This window comes from Mytilus edulis, chromosome 3, assembly GCF_963676685.1.
Source record: "Mytilus edulis chromosome 3, xbMytEdul2.2, whole genome shotgun sequence".
Taxonomy (NCBI): Eukaryota; Metazoa; Mollusca; class Bivalvia; order Mytilida; family Mytilidae; genus Mytilus; species Mytilus edulis.
Genome location: NC_092346.1, coordinates 39,274,917 through 39,296,633, shown reverse-complemented (window position 1 = coordinate 39,296,633; position 21,717 = coordinate 39,274,917). Strand labels below are relative to the sequence as shown.

The following is a 21,717-nucleotide window of genomic DNA, read 5'->3' as shown; positions in this document are numbered from 1 at the left end:
TGATTTTGAATTTTTATTCAACTTGATTGAGTCAATAAGTTAGATATATAGTCAGTCAATGCTATAAAAATCTGTACATATAATCCAGGTCACAGACCACATTAATATACAAATGGATAATAATAATCATGTTTACAATCATGATTACAGCAACCCTGGACTAATAATCATGATTAAGAAATGTTGTTGAGTTATAGTGAATATCACTGATAGATTTCACAACTGTGAACAGATTTCTGTAATGATTGAGATGATGAAAGTTAAATGAATAATTGAAATATTATACACACATGCTAGAATATGGTTCAATATGACCAACAACCAATTGACAGTATTCAACAGCCAAAGGCTACAAACTTCCCTGATGATGACCAACAAACAATTCTTTGATTCTAATGAGTACGAAAACATGTAGTTTTGTCAAGTGTGTTCATGTTGCAACAGTTTCATATAACCATGGTAATATTCAAATGAGGCTACAGTAAACAAAATTAACAAACAAAAATACAAATAAAGAGCTAAATGCTAAACATTCACACTATGATAATGACTACACACAAACAAAGACTAATAGCTGCACGAAACTTGAAATTTGAAAACTAAATGACATGTTATGATAAAAAGTGTAGAATATGCATGTTTTAGAAACAAAAAAATTTGAATAAAATTATCCATTTGTATATTTCTTTTTTTCATATCATACAAAATAACAAAAGATGATAGCTTGTCAGGAAAGGTCAGAACTTGGTATGAAGTCCCACTTCCTGAGTTAGAGAATGAAGTACAAAAATAATGATATCTTTTACACATGGTTTTATGGTTTGGTTTTCTATTCCGTTGGTTTCTTTTCTGTCTATTTGTGTTCCAGAATTTTGATCAGTCAAGTTTGGCCTTCCTCTCCCAGAGAATTGTACCACTGTGATGGCTGACAAGTTATTGCGTTGATTAGAAACACCCAGAACACACACACAAGTCTCTCAGTCTAATACCACAACATCTGAATGAAGCGATGGTTTAATTGGTAGCAATCGCCATGGGTTTCTAGCGGTTCTTTTGAAATCATGTGGATTTACCTGTCTCCTAATTTTCCTAGAAAAAAAATAGAATGTAAATATTTTTTCTTCGTATACACATATTAAATATCAATTTGGATACATAATTAATTTTCCTTACTAGGATCTGAAAGCCTTTTTTTTTTAAATGTTTGTACATAATTATAAATGACTATAAGTAACTAAATTATTTAAGAAGCAATTTCAGGTTTGATAGATTCAAAGTAATTCTATGAATAATCAAACAAATGTTTTGTTATGCATAATCTTCTATTATGTTGTATGAGACTTATGCAGGTGGAATTCTATTATACCTATGCCCAAGACAGTGGAGCATAGATTAATAAAGTTCCAACAGATGTTGCACCAGTCCTGATGTATAAAATTGAGAATGGTAATTGGGAATATGACAGATAACAACCTGACCAAAGAGCAGAAAACAGCTGAAGAATGTGAATGTGAAGATTTTGAAAAGGGATCAGATCTGCTATTTTCCAGCATTTAGGTCCCCAAAGTGTATCAAATATTTCAAAAACAGATTTAATTGAAATATGGCGCAGCTTTTTATTTCAAATAATTTAATCCTTAGATTACCTGGTAGCTTCCGTAGCAACAAAGTAAACATCATCTGGAGCGTCTATCCAATTTATCATCTGCATTCTACCGCGCCCATTCATATGATGATTCATAACATTACCCCTCTGAAAATTAAAACCACTAACATTAAAATTTTGTTCAAATATTGGTAACTTGTTACTAAATAAATATTTGGTTAAATAAAAATTATTTCTACAGATAAAATAAGACATCTATTGTCTCACTTTAAATGTAACAAATTTTTATAAGAAGGAAAGGGCTATTCCATTAAAATGTATGAGGAAGGGACTTTCAAAATATCCCTACAACCAACAACCATCTTGACCCATGACCTACATTCACTAATTAAAGTCCCTTTGTACCCCCCCCCCCCCCCCCCATACATTTTAATGGAATAGCCCTTAATAATTTACCCTTTATCAAGCAATATGAATGCTTCAATAAAAAATATAGAAAATTACACCATTGCATTTGCTATCCCACATAATTTGGTCCAGTGTTTTACTGTATGCAACACATTGGTCTCTTTCATAAATAGAGTATTAGGCATATCACATTAAAATTTCTAATTGTGTTATTTATGCTTGGAGTATCTTATGTCTCAAGCGAAACTTAGAAAAAGTCTCCAGATATCACATTTGGTAGTTTAGCTATCATGATATAGACTTACCATGCCATGCCTCATAACAGATCCAATTTGTCTGATAACACCCATGCTAGGTCGCTTTGAAGGTGGACCTATAAAAGAAGACAAGAAAGGATCATTACTGATGTTCAGGTAGACTTAGTTTTCGTTATGGTAAAATTTTGTTTATTCAAAAGTCAAAGGTTCCCCCAAGCTGCATTTTCATGGATTTGCTATTGTTTAAATCGTGCTTTGTGATATGAAATTTTTTTGTTGTGGAATTTATAATGCGGAATATGGTTTATTAATACATACATTGCACTGTGATTACTGGTGGATAGATGGATGTTTTACATTCAGCTGTAATCTTTCAAAAATATTTAGGATCAGAACATGTTAATATGATATGATTTATACAGTGCCATGAACTAGACAGACAGGCTAATACACAATGCTTTGTACTAGACAGACCAGGGTCAATACACAGTGCTGTGTATTAAGCAGACAGACAGACAAATAAAAATAGCTTTGTGCTAGACAAGATAGGTAAAAAACACAATTTTTGTGCTAGACAAACAAGCCAATAAACAGTGGCTTTTACTAAACAAGACTGGCCAACACACTGATGTGTACTAGACAGACAGATAAAGTCAGTATTTTAACATGTTCACAAGGTAACAGTCTACAGAATAACCTGCAAACTTTATTCTGAAGCCAACCTGTCTTTGTGGTTTCTCATAAATGGCATATGCTTGGAGAAGCAGCAGATACCAATTAAAAAGGACTTACAAAGATTCAGACCCATAACCTCTCTTAATCAAGACAATTCCACTACCAAGAGTTTGCTCTTTTGTTAATATATACATGTGTTAATCATGAACTGTAATTGAAATTATACTGACCATCTATGCCATTTGTCTGTTCATATCCCCGCTTTTTCATTATGGATGGTGACATAGATGATGCATTATTTGCTGCACTATTCAACTTAGCTTCTTGGTACCTCTCATTAAACCATTGTTCTGTAAAAACAAATAAAATATTTCATTAATGACAGTAATATTAAACAAAAATCAAATACTCCTTTTTCATTTGAAATTTCAACATATTTAAAACTAATTCCTGCTATAGTTTTATGAAATTAGACTAAAACAAAAATGTGTCCCAAGTACATGGATGCCCATCTGCACTATCATTTTCTATGTTTAGTGGACCTTGAAAATGGAATAAAATCTCTAATTTGGCATTAAAATGAGAAAAATCATATCATAGGGAACATGTTTACTAAGTTTTATGTTGATTGGACTTCAACTTCATCAAAAACTACCTTGACCAAAAACTTTAATCTGAAGCAGGACAGACAAACGAACGAATAGATGTACAAACAGACCAGAAAACATAATGCCCATAAATGGGACATAAAAAAGGGGCGGATGTAAAAAAAATCATATTCATGCCCCTCTATTTGCATTGCTGACAATGTTATTTTTTGCTAAGAACATTGTACCCTCACTTTACTTTTGATATTTATCAGGAATACTGTATAGCAGGTTATGTTCAAAGTTATATCAAAATCGTCAAAACAAATGCCGCCAATTTAAAAGAGCATATGCAAGGGTATTGATAAAAGTTTTGAATCGGCCAAAATAATAACCACCAAAATATTTCGTATACCTTATTCAATGTAAATCGCGAAATTTTACACCAGCGAAAATAACCTGCTATACGGTAAAATAATACTAACTGCAGTTTAACTGTGCACTATCAATACAGCTTTTGAACATTGATATAATTGATGCAAAACTCAACTTATACATGTTGCAGAAACAGGACATTGGACAGACTTGATTTGTAGCTTATTTTCTACTGTGCACTTAAAATTTACTGATTGATAGATTGTTGGTTGCCTAATGTTCAGTGGCAAATATTTCATGCATGTTCAGGACAATAAAATTGACCGTGTTGTGATTCTGAGAATACTGCTGGTACTTACGAGGTTGCGAAGGAATTCTAGGGAAAGCATACCGCTCAGGTTTCTTGTGATCATTTTCTCCTTTAAGGAGCAGAGCTGGTTTTTCCATGCTGGTATCTATTCCTAATTTAGCTACAACTGGATCTAGAGTAGCCGTGCCCCTAGGTCGAATCTGTGGTACATATTTGCCCTCTTCAGCTAATCTGAGCTGACCTAAAATCAAAAAGATTAACTCTTTAAAATCAATACAATATATGTCATTTTTTTAATACTAAATAGTACATTTTTATGCTTATTCTGAAACACAATAAAGCAAGAAAAAAAATCTTTTTTCTTAATTATTATAATAAATTTAATATAACAAGATGTACTTATAGCCTTTCCTCACAAATGATCCTCCCCCCCTTATAATTAAGCAGAAACCAGTTGATGAGGGATGGATATATTTCATAGCTTACAAGAAGCTTGATACCAATTTAAAGAATTTAATTTCTACTTGTTCCCCATCACAGATGAATTAAGCAGATTTGACTGAATACTTACATTCTTGTTTGATGGCTGCTATATTGATAGGAATGAACGGAGATCTTGCTGCCCTACGTGGATTAAGTATATCATTACACAACCTTCTGGAGATTCTAGTTAACGAAGTCGTTACAAGACAGAATGCAGCTCGTGTTTTCATCACTGGTCGAGGACTACCGGATCGGACCATTAAACCATGAGCTGTAGCAAGATGTCTGGCAAGGTGTGCCTTTAACCGAAATTCCTAGGAAAAATAAAAACATTGTCAAATAGCAATTTTGTAGGTATGTTAATAATATGCCATTTCAGCAGTTCTGAGCTAATGAACTTACATTTCAAAAGGCAGTTCCTATAAAACATGCATCAAGCAATGGAAAGCTTTAAATATATTTCCCCTTTCATAGAGAACTTTACCATCAAAATAATCCAATTTTGTTCTGCAGTAGCTTAAAGCATCCAACCTACATGGGATATGATTTTTTAAATACAAAAATGAAAATGACTGTGCCAGAAGGCAATTTACTATGTAAAATAGAGAAATTGTAATTGACGTATCCAGATTAGCAATGACAGAAATAGGCTAAAAAGTGAGCTAACTTATTCTTTGGCCAAATAAAAATATATGTGTGGTTCCAGTTACATACTTTTAAAAAAATAGGTTCGGTAGGTCGGCAAATTTTATTTTATTTATTTTCACATTTTTATTTTGGATTGTCAAAATCCGGAAAAAAATCGTAACTACCAAAATTGTTTCCGGTAATATACACGTCAATACCGGAAGTCGGCCATTTTAAAAGTGTTTGGTTGCAAAATAAAGACAGTCATTTACCTTTTTAGTTAATTTTGTTGCATTTTGACAACAAATTGTTATGAATTCTTGCATTTTAACAATAACAGATACTTCTGATGGAAATTCAGATGACAGAAATCTACGAATTTTATTATTTTAATTCACAATCATATTTGATCGTTTGAAAATTTATTTTTCCGAAATGAAAAAAAAGTTCTAGGGTCGGGGGGTTTAAACTAGGGTCGGTCGGGTTACTGGAACCACACATATATTTTTATTTGGCCTTTGCTTAGTTGCATTTAATTTTTGACCACCATTGTTGTGTTATAATCTGTTTAATCCATTGTCTTCTTTAAGTTACATTAGTTTGTTTGGTATTTTAATCAGGATTACAAATAAGAAAAAGTTTATATCAATCATACAGTTAACAAAGTGCAATTTTTTTATAAGCTTTGCATGCAGACTTTGATAAAAAGCAAGAAATCCAATATCCATCAAAAAAATAAAATTCCCCCCAATCAAAGAAAATTGGTACACACAAATATTAATGAATCTGCAATAGTTCATATCATCTACTTTCATTTTATACCCAAGTAAAATATTAACATCATATGAACAAGCATCATAGAACTACAAGATCAAGAATGCTGGAAAAATAATAAAGCAAAAGCAATTAACAAAATCACTTACCTTCCCACATCCCGCTATTGTACACTTCTGCATTCTCATTGAATTAAACTGTGCTATTCGTTCTGAAAACAAAGTTGTAACTTATTTCTTATTTAAAAATACTTCTCCAGTTTTTAGTTTTCTCTAAAACATGCGTTTGGTATTTTTTACATTCACGGAATGGATATTCGCAACAAAACCATTTCTGTTGGTCCATAAGAAAATAGACAAATGCAAAGCATGCAGCAGTTTGGCAATAAGGGCAAAGACAGGAAGGCTTAAGAGTCAAGAGTAGGGAGATACGTAATCCTGTAGACTGTTACCTTGTTGGCTACAAGTTAAAAATCCCAATTGGTTTGTCTGTCTAGTACAAAGTAGTGTTTATCATCAAGTCTGATAATTTCGTTTGCCCTACAAGTTCAGTCATCTCATTAACCTTAAATGAACACACTTAAGGGACAAACGAAATTACTAACTAGTATTGTATTAACATGTTATTGTCCTGAATATAAAAACTATCCAAGATATTGCTCTTTGAAGTTGTCTGTTAGATTCTATTGTTTTTGCAACCAAAATTTTTTTAATGTGTAATTTTCCAATTGTTTAAATATGAACCCCATGATTATTTCTAAATAATTTGTAAGACATAGACATAGCAAGAATATAGAAAATTTGCTTGTATCGTTCAACAGTATCATAGCGGATAACCTTTTTCAACAAGTTTCTCAGTAAATGGTCTTTATAAATAAATAAAAGTGAAGTGAAACACTTCACGTAATAATACCTTGTCTTTGAGCGACAATACCTTGTCTTTGGGTTGGTGCTGGCCTCTCTCCATCTAAAACAAAACAATTCCATAGAAAAAAATTAGGAAATTACTGACAGCTAAAAATGTCAGTAGTCATAAAATTACTTTTAAATAGATGGAAGAAAAATATCAGCAATTTTATTACTTTATTAACTTGTATAAGGACCCATTCCCCTTACACATGCAAGTCTTGGGGGAGGTTTTTTTTGCATTAATTTACTGCTTTCGTTTTATTGAAATTACCAAACAAGTCCCAAATGTTACTAATTTCACACTACTTTATGCTTTTTTCCCCAACTTACCTAATCTAGTAGGCATTTTGAGACCACCATATTTTTTCCAGTAAATCCAACATGAAGAACACAATCTGCATTGCATGTGAGTTGGACCCCATGAGTACCATTGACTTGAATGGGCAGCTGAAATAAAACAATACAAATTTACTTATTATCTCTAGGAGAACAATCCTAAAAGACATGAAAGATATTGCTATTATTAAATAACTGTTCAAAGAAATCTTTCATAAAATGTGTATATCAATAGAACCTGAACTTTAGCATTTTCTCACTCCTATGTAAAACAGTTAATGTCTATTAAAATAGGTTGAAATCTCACTGACAAACTAACAGTTTTCACACCCTTTTGTTTCATTGCTGTTATAAATTTGAACATCTTCATTTTAAATTTGCTGCCCAAAATGGACATGTTATTTGAATAGACTAATTACAACATACAAGTTTAGTTTTGTTTTATCAACAGCATGAATTGATCAATATTTGTATTTTTGTGTAGAAATTCTAGTTGGAACCTCATGCATTATATTATTCATAATTCTTGAAATGTTAAATGATGATTTACCGTAACAACTTTCACATGCTCTGCCTGATACTTGGCCATCCAAACCATTAGTTTTACCATCAATAGCTGCTGGGTTAGGTTTGTTACTGAAAGTAAATAAAATGTACACATTACATTCAAAGACCAGGTTATCCTGAAACTAGAAAAATGCTTGTTTTGGGCCCCTAATTCCTAATCGGTTGGGACCATCATCCCCTAAATCAATCCCAACCTTTCTTTTGTGGTATTGAACCTTCTGAAAAAATTTCATGAAGATCTATTTACTTAAACTAAAGTTATTATCTGGAAACCAATGTGTCTTCGGACGACGACGACGCAGACATCATACCACTATACGATCCCAATTTTTTTTAGGGGTCGTATAAAAATGCATGTATTCAGTCAAACAGGCAGTAGATACCTAACATATCTCAACATGTGTCACATAGTATAGCTCACATCAATATCTTAAACAATACAACACAAATTCATTGGCCTTCTTTTACTTTAGGGGTCCCAACTCATATAGATCTATACTTAATTATCCCTAAACCCCAAACCCATCCCTAACCCATACCGAAATCACACACTAACCCTAACATAAAACATCCCCAAATCTAACCATAACCATGAATGAACTCTAACTCTAAGTATAGTATATAAGAAGACCAAATCATTTGAAGAAGCTAGAAATAAATCTATTTATCTGAATCAGTAAGGAAATAAAAATGCTTGGTTTTTTAAAGGATTACTTACTAACAAACATAATAGTCTTTCGATTGCATATTGAGACAGCAAAACTAAATATTGACATAACATAATTAAAGGGGAAATTAGTAGAATTTCTATATTGTTTATTCCTCAATATAGTGAACCTCCTACTTACTAGTTTGGAATGTAGACCTGCTTTAATTTACTTTCTGCTTCTGCTGCTTTGATTCTTTTCTGAAATAAAAACATATGAAATAGTATTGTGTCTTATTACACTGGAAAATTTAAGATGCATTAATTTTATTGCTATATGCAGCAAAACAGGAGAGGCATTTCTCGATGTACTTTTGTCTAGTTATAGACATTTTACATCAATACACTTTTTTTTATTTGAATTACAAGAGGGAGGTCAAGACTTTGATCTCAGACCAGGTCCAACCATACTTCAAATTGATGAGCATTGAGGCCAAGTTGACAGCATTTACAAATAAGTACAAAATAGGTAAGTTTTGAATCAGAAAAATGTGTCTGGGTAAAGTGGATGTTTTGTATCATTCCTTACAATAAAGTTAAACATACCTGTTGAACATATCTGTCTGTAGTTTTCCACATGTAATAATACTCTATTATACACTTTAAAGATTTCCATGGTAACTGTAATAAGGTTAATGTACAAATATAACAAACATGTATAAAATAATTATATAAAAGTTCCATTTGTAAATATATACAAACAATTCATACTTGACCTATAATGGTTTACTTTTATAAATTGTTATTTGGATGGAGAGTTGTCTAATTGGCACTCACACCACATCTTCCTATATCTATTGTATTAAAAAAATACCAATCAGCTTATAAATAAAGGTGTTTGGTGTATGTGGTTTTTATTTTGAACTGCATGTTAATGTTCTAAGAGATCAGCTTATCAAATGATGGTTTATCATATTTCCAATGGATACTGAATACATTTGATTTCATGCGATGTCTCATAATTGGAGAATAAGAAAGGGAACACTCACAATAAATTGACACTAAATCAATATAAACATGTGTTAGTTAAATAAAGATAACATGAAACTTTAACCACAAGCTTCTCTAAAAACTTACAAAGTCTTGTCTTATATCATTAAAATCTTTGCCATATTTTTGTAAAGCTTCTTCAAAAAGATTTGCTTCTGATGCAGACCATTCTTCCATTTCATCTCTGCAGAGGACTGGACCACCAGTGGGTACTAAACTGTTAGCACCTTTTGATGTGTCGTAAGTGGCCTTGTGTAGAGTATCCATAGCATGGAACTGAAATCAAAAATACAATGATGATTAAGAAAAAAAATAAGCATATTTTTTATTTCTATGGATGTATAAGGAAAATATGATTTCATTTCCTGCCATAGAAATATATATAGGGTTTGTATGTTGTTAAGATATTTTCTATAATCTGTCAATGTACAAAAGATCAATTATGCTCGGTATTTTGGAAAAGTATAAAGTTGGCAGTTGCAACGTCTGTTGTGTTAATGAAATGTTTATATAGCTTTTTTTGTTCAATAATCAGCCTGTTAGTTTTCTCAATTGAATTGTTTTAAATAAGGGCCTTTTATTGCTGACTGTGCAGTATGGGCTTTGCTAATTGTTGAAGGTGGTACAGTGACCTATAGCTGTCTATTTCTGTGTCATTTTGTCTCTTGAGAAGAGCCGTCTCCTTGGCAATCATACCACATACCCCCAATGCAGTTTCTCTTTTAAAGTCCTATTTATCTAATCGAAAACAGCAAATTAAAGTCAACAATGTTCTGAGTGGTTGGGCTGACATCCATAAAGGCGTACCACAGGGTTCGATACTAGGGCCATTGTTGTTTAACATATTTATAAATGATATTTTTCTTTTTGTTAAAAATGGTAGTTTTATATAACTATGCAGATGACAATACTTTGTCTTTCTGTACTATAGATTTCGATTTATTAATTTCAACTTTGGAATCTGATTCAAAAATACTTATTAAGTGGTTCAGGGTGAATAAAATGCAATCAAATCCTGACAAATTTCAAGTTTTGGCTGTTGGTAAAAAGACTTTTGAAAAGAACCTTTCTATACATATTCAAAATTCGAACCTTACATGTGAAAAAACAGTAAAATTATTAGGCATAGAAATAGACTACCAGCTAAATTTTGATGTTCATATCAGCTCAATCTGTAGGAAGGCATCACAATAATTAAATGTTTTATAACATTTAGGCTCAGTTTTGGATAGACTTAGTAAACTTACTATATTTCATACTTTTATTCTTAGTAATTTCAATTTTAATAAAGGTATGTAAATATTCTTGAAGTTCCACAGGTAAAGTCAACCAGTTACGGTAAAAAATCGTTCAAATTTGCTGCTGCTACTTTATGGAACAGCCTTCCAAACCATTTCAGGACTGAAAACAGTTTTTCACATTTTAAAAGTCTTGTTCAGTCCTGGAACTGTTTGGAATGTCGCTGTTCTGCTTGCAGATAATTCTTGAGCTGTTTATTATTTATGCTGCTTTTGGTTGCTCTGGTCTAGCATGTTTTTACTTCAATCGAAAATTTGTTGCTTATTTTTATTGCATGCTATGTATGTGAGATTTCAACTTTGTATTACAGGTTTTTTTATATGTCTAAATGCACTGTTTTTATGTTATTATGCCCCACCTACGATAGTAGAGGGGCATTATGTTTTCTGGTCTGTGCATCCGTTCGTCCGTCCGGTTGTTCGTTCGTCTGTCTGTCCCGCTTCAGGTTAAAGTTTTTGGTCAAGGTAGTTTTTGATGAAGTTGAAGTCCAATCAACTTCAAACTTGGTACACATGTTCCCTATGATATGATCTTTCTAATTTTAATGCCAAATTAGAGATTTAACCCCAATTTCACGGTCCACTGAACATAGAAAATGATAGTGCGAGTGGGGCATTCGTGTACTGAGGACACATTCTTGTTTATATATGTTTTTATATTCGGTCAAAAGCTCCTTAGAGCTTGTGTTGCTTATTTGTACTTATGACGTATCAAAATAAAGTTTTCTTATCTTATCACATCTTCTTTTTTATATGCGTGAATAAATTCCCATTAAAAGTTATTGAAAGTTATTGCCAAAAATATTTTTAACCTTACCAGTGTAATATCTCTTGAAGCAGCAGCTGCACTCATGTGTAGACTTGGTTGTCTGACAGTACTTGTACAATCTAATGCTCTAGCAAAGGTTCCAACAGATCTGTCAAAAACATTACACTATTAACAATATTCACAATACACTATAATAAGGGCTGTTCCAGAAAATACTATGTCCCCCCCAGGGAAGGCAATTTTTTTAAATATTATGTGGGTGGTTGTATTTGAAATACCAAAATGCAAAGGGAGTGCTGTTCTAATTAAATTTTTTTCTGTGGGTGGTGGGGGTTAAAAAAAAGTGCCGTCCCTGGGTGGGACATAGTATTTTTTGGAACAGCCCTAACTGTTCTTATATTTAAACACCCACAAACTGTCTAATTCAAATGACTTTTATGTTTATTAAGTAAAATAATAGATCTGAACTTATCCAGCTTAAGAGAAGTGAAATATGTTTTATCAGGGGTTAGAATACTGCTAAATTCTCATATAATGTTGGAAAAGAAAATAAGTTCAAAGATAATATTACAATAATTACCTGGCTATAATGAGGAACTGGTCAACTTGTCTATCAGACAGGCCATGCTCTGGTGTCCATATAAGTTCTTCCAATTCTTCCATTTTTCGGCAATCATCTTCACCTTCTATAATACATATGATGATTGATTAGTAAAACAATTTTTAAGTTTCATGTATTGAATTCAAATTTTATCTTTTCATATTAAAGTCCACCCCATTTTAAAGCAGGAAATAAAAGGTTATTTAGAGCCTACCTGACAATTGACTTTTTTACCTTTAAAATGACACTATAAGAAAGTATGCATGTAAAAATTTAAGACAAGTTTTATAATATTTGTATTAACTTTTTAAATTGCTTACTCAGAATTGACTCTTTTTTACAGATTTCATTTGTAAATGAATTAACACTATAATCCATATAATATCTGTATATCTTTAAATATAAAATAGACAGACCAATAAAACTTCCTACTAAACAGATCTTAAATCGTCTAAACTTACCTGGCAGTACATATGGTAAACTTTCAGCCTGAAATCTAGATCCTACTCTTATCTCCCCTTTATCTGCTAATAAAGTCCTTTGTGAAGGGTCATAGACCAGTGAATAAAAAAATGTGTCCTGAAATCATACATATATATAAATTTTAAGTCACTATCTTCATTCATAAATCATAATTTGTATAATGTACAATACTGCTTTGAAAATGTGAAAGACAAAATAAAAAATATTTAAATAATTGCAACATTTTCAATTTCTTGATCAATTTTTTTTTACAATTGTCATTAAATTTAGTTAGGCCTAAAAAAAAAAGATATGTGTTTCCGGTAACATCATTTTGAAAAATAGGGTCGGTAGGTCGGAATTCTTTTTTTTTTTTTTTTTTTTTTTTTTGACATCGTAAATGAAATCCGGAAAATTATCATGTTTTTTCCAAGTCCGGATCCGTAATTAGTTTCAAAAACCGGAAGTGTGCCATTTGCAATGTTTTTGAAGCACCTGCTGTGCAAATTTCTTGGATTTTAACCTATTTGGAATACCTTTCGACATTAATAAAATGTTTTACTGGCTTTCTATGCAAGAGGAAGCAAGAGAGAAAAAATATTATGTCATCTATCAGAAGCCTGTGTCAAAAACAGGGTCGGTTGATAATTTTTTTTTTTTTTTTTTTTTGGAAGATCCAATAAAAAAGTTAGGGTCGGGGCTAAAAAACGTCGGGTTACTGGAAACACGGATCTTTTTTTTCTCGGCCTTACTAGTTACTGGCAATTTAATGAATATTCTTTTAGGTCAACATTTAATCATTAATATAGATAGGTAGTTTTGCTTACATCTTTGTTTAAATATGTCAACAGTGATTCTGTTTCATTTAAGAGGGTGACAACACATTTCCCTCTAATATGTGTTGCTGGCAAAGTTTCTACTTGTCTTGATAAGAACAATTCTCTGTGTTTTAATTGGTGCTTTTGTTTTTCGGATACATCTTCTACCCTGGCTTCAATCTCACTATCTTCAAGCATATCTGAAATAAAATAATTAAATACATGTACAACTGAATAAACTTGCATTCATTATTCACCAACAAAAACAACATGTATTTTCTAGGGAAAAAATATGCATTTTTTTCTAGAAAATATCAATTAAAACCTCTGCTACCATGATTACAAAATGTTCTGCGGTTTCTTGCATGGTACAAATGTACAAGCCAAAAATAACATTGGGCAGACATTTTTTCACTTTCAATTATCTCCCTTTAATTTTTTTCCTCCATTTTCTCCATGCAATTCAAAATATCTGTCTCCACTTTAATCTGTACACTGTAACCTGTCAATAAACACGATCAATAGAGGCTAAGAAGCCAATAATGTCAACTACATTTGTATTTGCTTTACACAAGCAATCTGAGAGTATTTCACGGCAATACAATTTGAACATAGTTCCCTACCGGTTCCAAAATTCATTGTAGAATTTGTACTGGAAGAAAAGGATAACTTATCTAAATTGTCATGGTGTCAACTATAAAACAAATGTCAAGCTAATATCTTCAAAAAGGACCATCACTCTTAACAAAATCAACAGACCAAAACAAATTTGAACTGTTAATTTCTGTGTCCTTTGGTCTCTTGTGGAGTTGTCTCATTGGCAATTACAGTAATGGGGCTTCGTACTGGTACAAAGTTGACATCCCCATCTCCCCACAAAATTTTTTGATAAAAAACTTTTTTGTAACTGTTGGAAAAGGTCTAATGAAACTCCTGTAATATCAAATCGTATGTGGGCGTATGCAATATTTTCTTGGAAAAAACTATTTTCCATCATCAAATAGAAGCTGAAACTGCTTGTAAATCATTCTCAAACCCTTCACAGTTGTTAAAATAAGTTTATATCCCACAAAAAACAATTAAGAAACTTGTTTATGTTTAAAGTTTAGAACGGAAGTTTGACAAGCACAGAGAAAAATACGGCGAGAGTCAAAATCTGTACATACAATTGACTAGATATCAATATAATACAACTTTGAAAGTAAAATAGTTCCATCCTGATGTAAATAAGTGTTAAATATATCTATCACATTAGTGTTTGAAGGGTTTTAAGCTAATAAATAACATATTAGTCTGCATGAAACATGAATAAGAAACGTATAATAACTGATTACGTTTTCTAATTTACACACTGTAAGCTGGTTTATGATTGTCTTTCTTACTTTTTTGGTACAGCTTCATTCAAGCAGATACCAGTTTATTTTATAAGCAATGCAATGAAAAGAAATTAGAAATTTGTTATGAAGCATTTAATTTCTAAATTTATATTATTATTCAATATTAATTTGATATTGAATAATAACTTATTAATATGGATTAGATAAAATTATTAGTTCGAAAAATTATAAAGAGTGCGAAATTTGAATTTTTCTCTTATTTCTTGCTTATTGTACTCTTTAGTCCGCACCCCAGCTGGTAGGTTCAATTTTGGAGAATAAACCGCAGACTATACAAGCCTTTTATCGGTAAACCACATCTTCTTTTTTATATTGATCTATAACTTGTTAAGATAAAATAATATCTCAAATATCAAATCAATATCTTCAAAATTGATTTGCTGGACTGATGGAAAGGGACAGAAAAACCAACATGTACAAATGTACAATGTATGTCTAATTTTTTTCAACATTCATTCAATAAATTTTAAAATAAAAAAATGTTGTGTTGTTAGACAAGGAAAAGTTTCAATCCACGGATTTATGCCATGAGACAGGAAACAAGATTTTATATATTTAAGGCCAAGCAAAGTTTTAAATAACAGGACAAATTTAAATTAAAAATAATTGTACTGATACATAATTTAGAGGCTTTCTGAAATTCCACACAAAAACATTGTTATTAAAACCCTGCATCACTTTTGCCATTTTTAGATTTATACGCACTTTTGGTGTTACTTTGTATTTCATTTCTTGATCTTGAAATAAGCTTCTTTTCAAGTTTCATAAAAAATCATCAAAATGATAGTCTTTTTAATCTTATCATTTTAAAATGAAAATTCATGAAAAAAAATCAAGACCAGACTGTCTTTAAATGTCAACTGCAAAATATAAAGTCTAAGACATTCTATGACCATCTTTCAGTAAAATATTGAAAAGTCAAAAAAACAAATTTTTTATCAACAACGAAATTTGAAATTCAAGGTATGAAAAGTTTTGCTATGTATTTTTTACTGTGCTTGTAAAGTTATCTAGGTAAGAAATGGCTTGGCGAAGCAAAAATTAAACCTTGTATGAAACTAACAATTCTTAAAATACAACACATCTTGCTGTTATTAGATATTTAATAATAGGATACAATTACTAACTTTCCCAAATTTTGTTTGTCCTTGTTAGTTGTTTAAAATGTATCGTTATTCTATTTATACAATTAAAGCAATTTAAACAAATCAAGAACAATTACATTTGTGTAGGTCTAATGTCCTACAATGTATGGGTCAGTTTTAAAGCTGACAACAAATACATGTAGTCAACAACACAAGATAAAACTAATTCAAAATAAAATATATTTTCCTCTAATCAATGTAAGAGAAGACTCGCATATATATTTTTATTTGCGAGTAATATGGACCAAAAGTTGATATTATGCCCTGGGAATGGGTGTTGTTTACATTTTGAAAAGGTACAGCCCCATCTCATCAATGAACTAAAGTTAACCAATCACAACTCTCTCATTGCCGGACTATTTTCGTTTGTAGTACAAAATCCACGTGCTAATGTTGTTTTCCTGATGTAAATACTCCCAATTTACACATATGAAACTCTTGAAGTTCTGAAAATATAATGTTATGATGCTGTGTTTCCACAGCAAGCACTGTCAACACACAGAACTTATGTGCAGTCAATTTTCAAAAGTAGAATCAGACTTACTTTGGTGTTTATCGGCAAGCAGGGTAAGTGAACTGGAGATGTCCCTTCTTCGGTAGAAACACATAACTTTTGCTTCGACGTTGCCATTTGGAGTCTGAAAAAATGAAAATAGACATCTGATATCGAAGCCATTTCGATCACCTGAACACGTGACCACCCAGTGTGATAAATTAACACCCCATAGGTACCTCTTTGCCCTTTACCGGCCTCAATTTACATTCTTTTTTATTAAACAGCTAATTTTACGACATAAAAAAGAAAATAAATAAAATGCTGTACCTTGTTTAGTTCCTCTATACGTCGAATTTGGTATGGAGTTGTTGAACTTGTCTCAAAATAGACGTAATCTGTAATAAGAAAATAAAAATTCTTTGTTTAAAATTAATTTGTAGTATAATCCTTCCGCCAAAACATAGTCCATTTTAAAAAGCTTCCTTGAACTTAAGTACCAGTTGAATTCAAATTTAAAGTATTTTTCTAATATAAATAATTGTAATACAAACTGAATATACGAATCTTTCCATTGATTTGTTAGATAAACATTCGTAAATCCATGTTTTAGAAAAGGAGAAAAACTTCTTCCTTCTGTCATTCCGACCGCTTTACTTCCCCCTTGAGATCCCCAAACTGAACTTCCTTTCCACATTACACTTCAAAACATTCACAAAAATGATTGAATATCCATTTTCACTAGTAAACAAACAAATTTCCTAAAAAATGCGGTTTATTTCTCTTTAAATGCATGATTATGGTGACACAATATTCCAACGCGTTGGAAGAGTGGGGACCGTCCATGCTGTTTCCCAATAATTCTTCCGTACCTCCTACTCTGTACATGTTTGCAGCCATGACTGGTAATTATTGTGTTGTTCTCTCAGTTGTGTTCCAAAAGTCCAACAAGCCGACAAAAATACATCAATAAAATATGGGTAGTGTCCGGTCAGTATCACCCCCAGACGACATTTCATGGAGTCGCCATTTCTCGGCTTTTCTGTCTTCCTCCTCTTTTCACACGTGACGTCATTCGTCCTTCGGCGGCTTTGGTTTTCACTCCGAACTATTTTGATGTCTTTCATAGAGATTACATACATATATCTTGTAGGGTATCAAAGTTCATAATTTTTTTCGATGAAAATAATTGGAATATTTGAAATTTACTTTAATTATTGTTATTATCTAAATCCTATTAATTAATTGTTTATCTAAACTTAACTTTTTTTAAATCCTGTATTTTGAATACAATGAAAATCAATCATTAGGCCAAATAAAAAATGATTTGTTATAGCTTGTTTAGTCACGCACAATGATTTACATATGTTTTGTACCACGTAAGCAGGCCAAGTATACGACTGAATCGTATTCATAATTAAAAGGATAGTATAATCATAAACTTCAGTCAGCGTTCAGATCTTACTGTATATTATCCACATTCTTAATACGTCATTAAAATGTCTGTTTGTTTGTTATTTGGTATAAGAGAAAAAAGGGGGATAGACTTTTCACTATTTGCAATTTTATATAATGTGTATTAGGAATGCGGGAACTACAATAATTGTCTTTTTATCATGTGCAATACCTGATTTCTAATTAGATATATCTGAAAGACTATACAGAAAAATAGATAAATTATATAGATAGTTGACAGTCGTACAACGATGTGGTGGGCAGTAGTTACTATTATTTCAGGCTTAATTTGGTAAGATTAAAAAAAAAGATACATGCACATTTGGATATTTGCTAGCATAGTGAAAAAGTAGCCATGACGCTAGTAGTGGGACTTTTTGTTTATATAATGCACCTTTTGATACTCTACATCAGAGACATGTCTCTGTCTACATATATATAAATTGCCATGTCATTTTGAACCGTGCCGATGATTGAAAAAAAACTAGCTTAGAATTTTTAGTCATTGCAAACATTCAATGATTATACATTGTTTTGTATAGATTTTATATATATATATAAAGATGTGGTATGATTGCCAATGAGACAACAGTTTCTGTCCACAACAGACCAAAATGACACAGAAATTAACAACTATAGGTCACCGTACGGCCTTCAACAATGAGCAAAGCCATACTAGAACGCATAGTCAGCTATAAAAGGCCCCGAAATGACAATGTAATACAATTCAAACGAGAAAACTAACGGCCTTGTTTATATATAAAAAAAAAAAAAAATGAACGAAAAACAAATATGTAACACATTAACAAACGACAACCACTGAATTATAGGCTCCTGACTTGGGACAGGCACATACATAAATAGTTTTGGTCGTTTTTTTAAGTTTTTTAAAATAAGTCTTTTTTTTAATCATAATGTTTGGGGTTGTTTTTTTTTCGTTTTTAATGTTTATGTTTGTTTTTGCTTTTGTTTTGTTTTTTATTGTTGTTGTTGTTGGGGTTTTTTTGTAGGGGGTGTATTTTTATCGCAAATGATTGCTTCACTTCTATTGGGAATTCGATACAAATGGCACTGAATATTCAAAACTTACCTATACTATAGAATAGAACAGAATATAGAATAAAAAAAAATGATTTCCCAAATTACAGGGCCGATAATGGGCATTAAATCAGATGCAATTAATTGACATAAAAGGATTACCGAGATTGCCATACATACGAAACGTATATATGAATACGAGTATGACATGCCATGAATCAACCACTTGGACGTCAATGGTGATCTTTTTCAAAGTCTAAAGTAAAACTAGTTACTTGCATGTGTACAAGGCCGTAACTACCCTTGAGGCAAGTGAGGCAATTGCCTCACTAAAATTTCGACACTGATTATTTTTTTTTATACATATATACAAATAAAATAGTCTTTTGTTGTTCTGTCTCAACCTTAATTTCTATAACTTGTCATCATTCCTTTAAACTATTCTTCCTGGATATAACTCAGCATCTCAACGGGTGATGTTTCTCAATTACATTAACCTAGTAACGATAATCATCATGGATCTCTGGTTAAAAACAGGCTCTTGCAGAAAAAGGAAAAGCGACACTGAAGGTAAAGAAGGAATAATTCTAGTAAACTAATTTGTTTGTGAACGTAGTCTGCGTATTGCATATAACTTCATTAGAACAATCCAAAAACGATAAGTAGACTGACAAATCAAGTAGTGGGCATCGCAAGGGGGCAGTCCTGTCTGTGTATTCATTTCTCAGTTTCATCAACTTTAATCTTTCTCTTTACAGATAAATAAAATATAAATAATATGAAACATGCATGGATTAGTTTTTCATGATCCATGTTTCTTTATCCTTAAAAATTGAAAGAACATCCCATATTCCAATTTGACATTATTGAGGAATGGTATAGAACCTTTATCACAGGATTTTGTCTTTACTTATTCGGGACTACGGAATTTCATTTCTTTATATTCGGGGTTTCGGAATCAGACACCCCCAACCCATAACCCCTTAATTTATAGATTCTGGAACTAAAATACCACCGACTATTTCCAGAAATAATTTGAAATTACGGACCTACATGTAAACGTCAAACTCCATTTTAATTCCCCTGTACCCATATCATATATACTTAATACTCTATAGATAGATCATATACATGTATCTTATCTCATTCTATCCCTAGTTTGTTTACTCTTTGTCAGCATACAAGCGAGTTTAATATTTTGTAACTGAGACTGTATGATGATGCTAGCCTTTATAGGAAAGCTTAATTCCCTTTTGCAAACAAAACTGTTACTACCGATGCTGCTACCGAATTGCTGATGGAGAAGGAATTGGAAGAAGACATTGATCATTGTGTTGATGATAATGTGCTACCTTTAGAAACACAGACTGACCTGAAACGACTGAAATCTAGGAAAAGAGCATACATGAGTGGCGAGAGGTTGTGCGGTCTTGCCATGCTCCATGTTCATCGCGATAAGGATATCAGCAGACCAAAGTTATGATTCTAAAACAATTTAATTGACTGAACCCACCATAGAAATAATTGACAAACTCTACTGAATCGATGTTTGTTCTATGTTCTGGCGGCAGATTTAAATTGATATTTGGATGATTATCTTACATACAAATTCAAATAAAGTTGTTAAAAATTTGGTATTAGTAAAAGTCTTTAAATATGAACAATTTATATAAAAACTGTCCAAATTCAAAATATTATCAAACTCTCTAAAAATGCCTAGAACGCAGGATTTTGCACCATTCATTTCATACCCTCCAAAAAAATTTAACGCCTCGCTTCGCTCGGCTCAATTATTTTGCCTCACTAAAATAAGATGCCTAGTTACGGCCTTGGTGTACCTTATTACTAATTCATAAATTTTTTTCGAACATTTATTTTTGCGATTTTGTCATTTAAGACTAAAATGTGACATTCTTCGGAATATTAAAAATCCTGTTTAATTCATATAAAAAAAATCAAAATGCGAGTTAAAATAACAACATAATCTTGTTGATATAAATAAACAGTCTTTACAATAATACAATAGATAAGAAATCTTTCTTCGACTATACCAACATAAAAAAAGGATTGACCGTCCATCCCAATATGGAAGCCCATTGTGAATTAAAAAAAATGAATAGATGTCAGGTATACGTGAATTCTCAAGACAGCAACTATACGATGTCGACTTTGCTCATTGTTAAAGGCAGTACGGTGACCTATAGATATATAGTCGTTAATTTCTGTGTCATTTAGTCTCTTGTGGAGTATTGTCTCGTAGAAAACCATACCGTCCACATCATCTTATTTTTATATTTAACAATATATATGCAGGTGTGTATACAGTTCATCAAAATCTTAATCGCACAGAAACTATAAAAGTTGTCAAAAATTAAACAGCTGTGCCATCAACACCCAATTTTCAATATAACGTAAAACTTAAACCAAGATACAATTGCTGACGAGGTTCCTGACATGATGATGGGTCATGCAGATGTTTATATTGCCAGTTCCTGGATCACTTAATTATTACAGCAAATGGTAGTTTCCAGAGGCGGATTTTGGGAGGGGGCAGAGAGTCTGATCCCCTTTTGTGGGAAACATTTTGTTGATTTATATATAGGGAATCACTGAAGCATGTCTGGAGTGGATC

At 31.9% G+C, this 21,717-nt stretch overlaps 1 protein-coding gene across 1 annotated transcript; it reads right to left on the bottom strand.

The window, feature by feature from the left end:
- Positions 1-17,897, bottom strand: LOC139516461 (metastasis-associated protein MTA3-like). The gene is made up of 20 exons (XM_071306597.1): positions 17,465-17,897; positions 16,923-16,990; positions 16,644-16,737; positions 13,567-13,757; positions 12,739-12,856; positions 12,257-12,362; positions 11,725-11,824; positions 9,697-9,885; positions 9,166-9,240; positions 8,762-8,820; positions 7,897-7,982; positions 7,341-7,457; positions 7,015-7,068; positions 6,252-6,313; positions 4,790-5,015; positions 4,268-4,459; positions 3,177-3,296; positions 2,320-2,387; positions 1,647-1,753; positions 1-1,089 (listed from the first exon to the last, which is right to left on the bottom strand). The coding sequence occupies exons 1-20, from the start codon at positions 17,490-17,492 to the stop codon at positions 978-980; spliced, it is 2,172 nt and encodes a 723-aa protein (XP_071162698.1). The 5' UTR covers positions 17,493-17,897; the 3' UTR covers positions 1-977.
- Positions 17,898-21,717: the final 3,820 nt, after the last annotated feature.

Coding starts and splice junctions, on each gene's coding strand:
- LOC139516461 (XM_071306597.1), bottom strand. CDS start 17,492: ATGGCTGCAAACATGTACAGAGTAGGAG. Junction 8,821..9,165: donor CAGACAGATATGTTCAACAG/GTATGTTTAACT, acceptor TTTTTATTTCAG/AAAAGAATCAAAGCAGCAGA. Junction 6,314..7,014: donor TATTGTCGCTCAAAGACAAG/GTATTATTACGT, acceptor CTTTGTTTTCAG/AACGAATAGCACAGTTTAAT.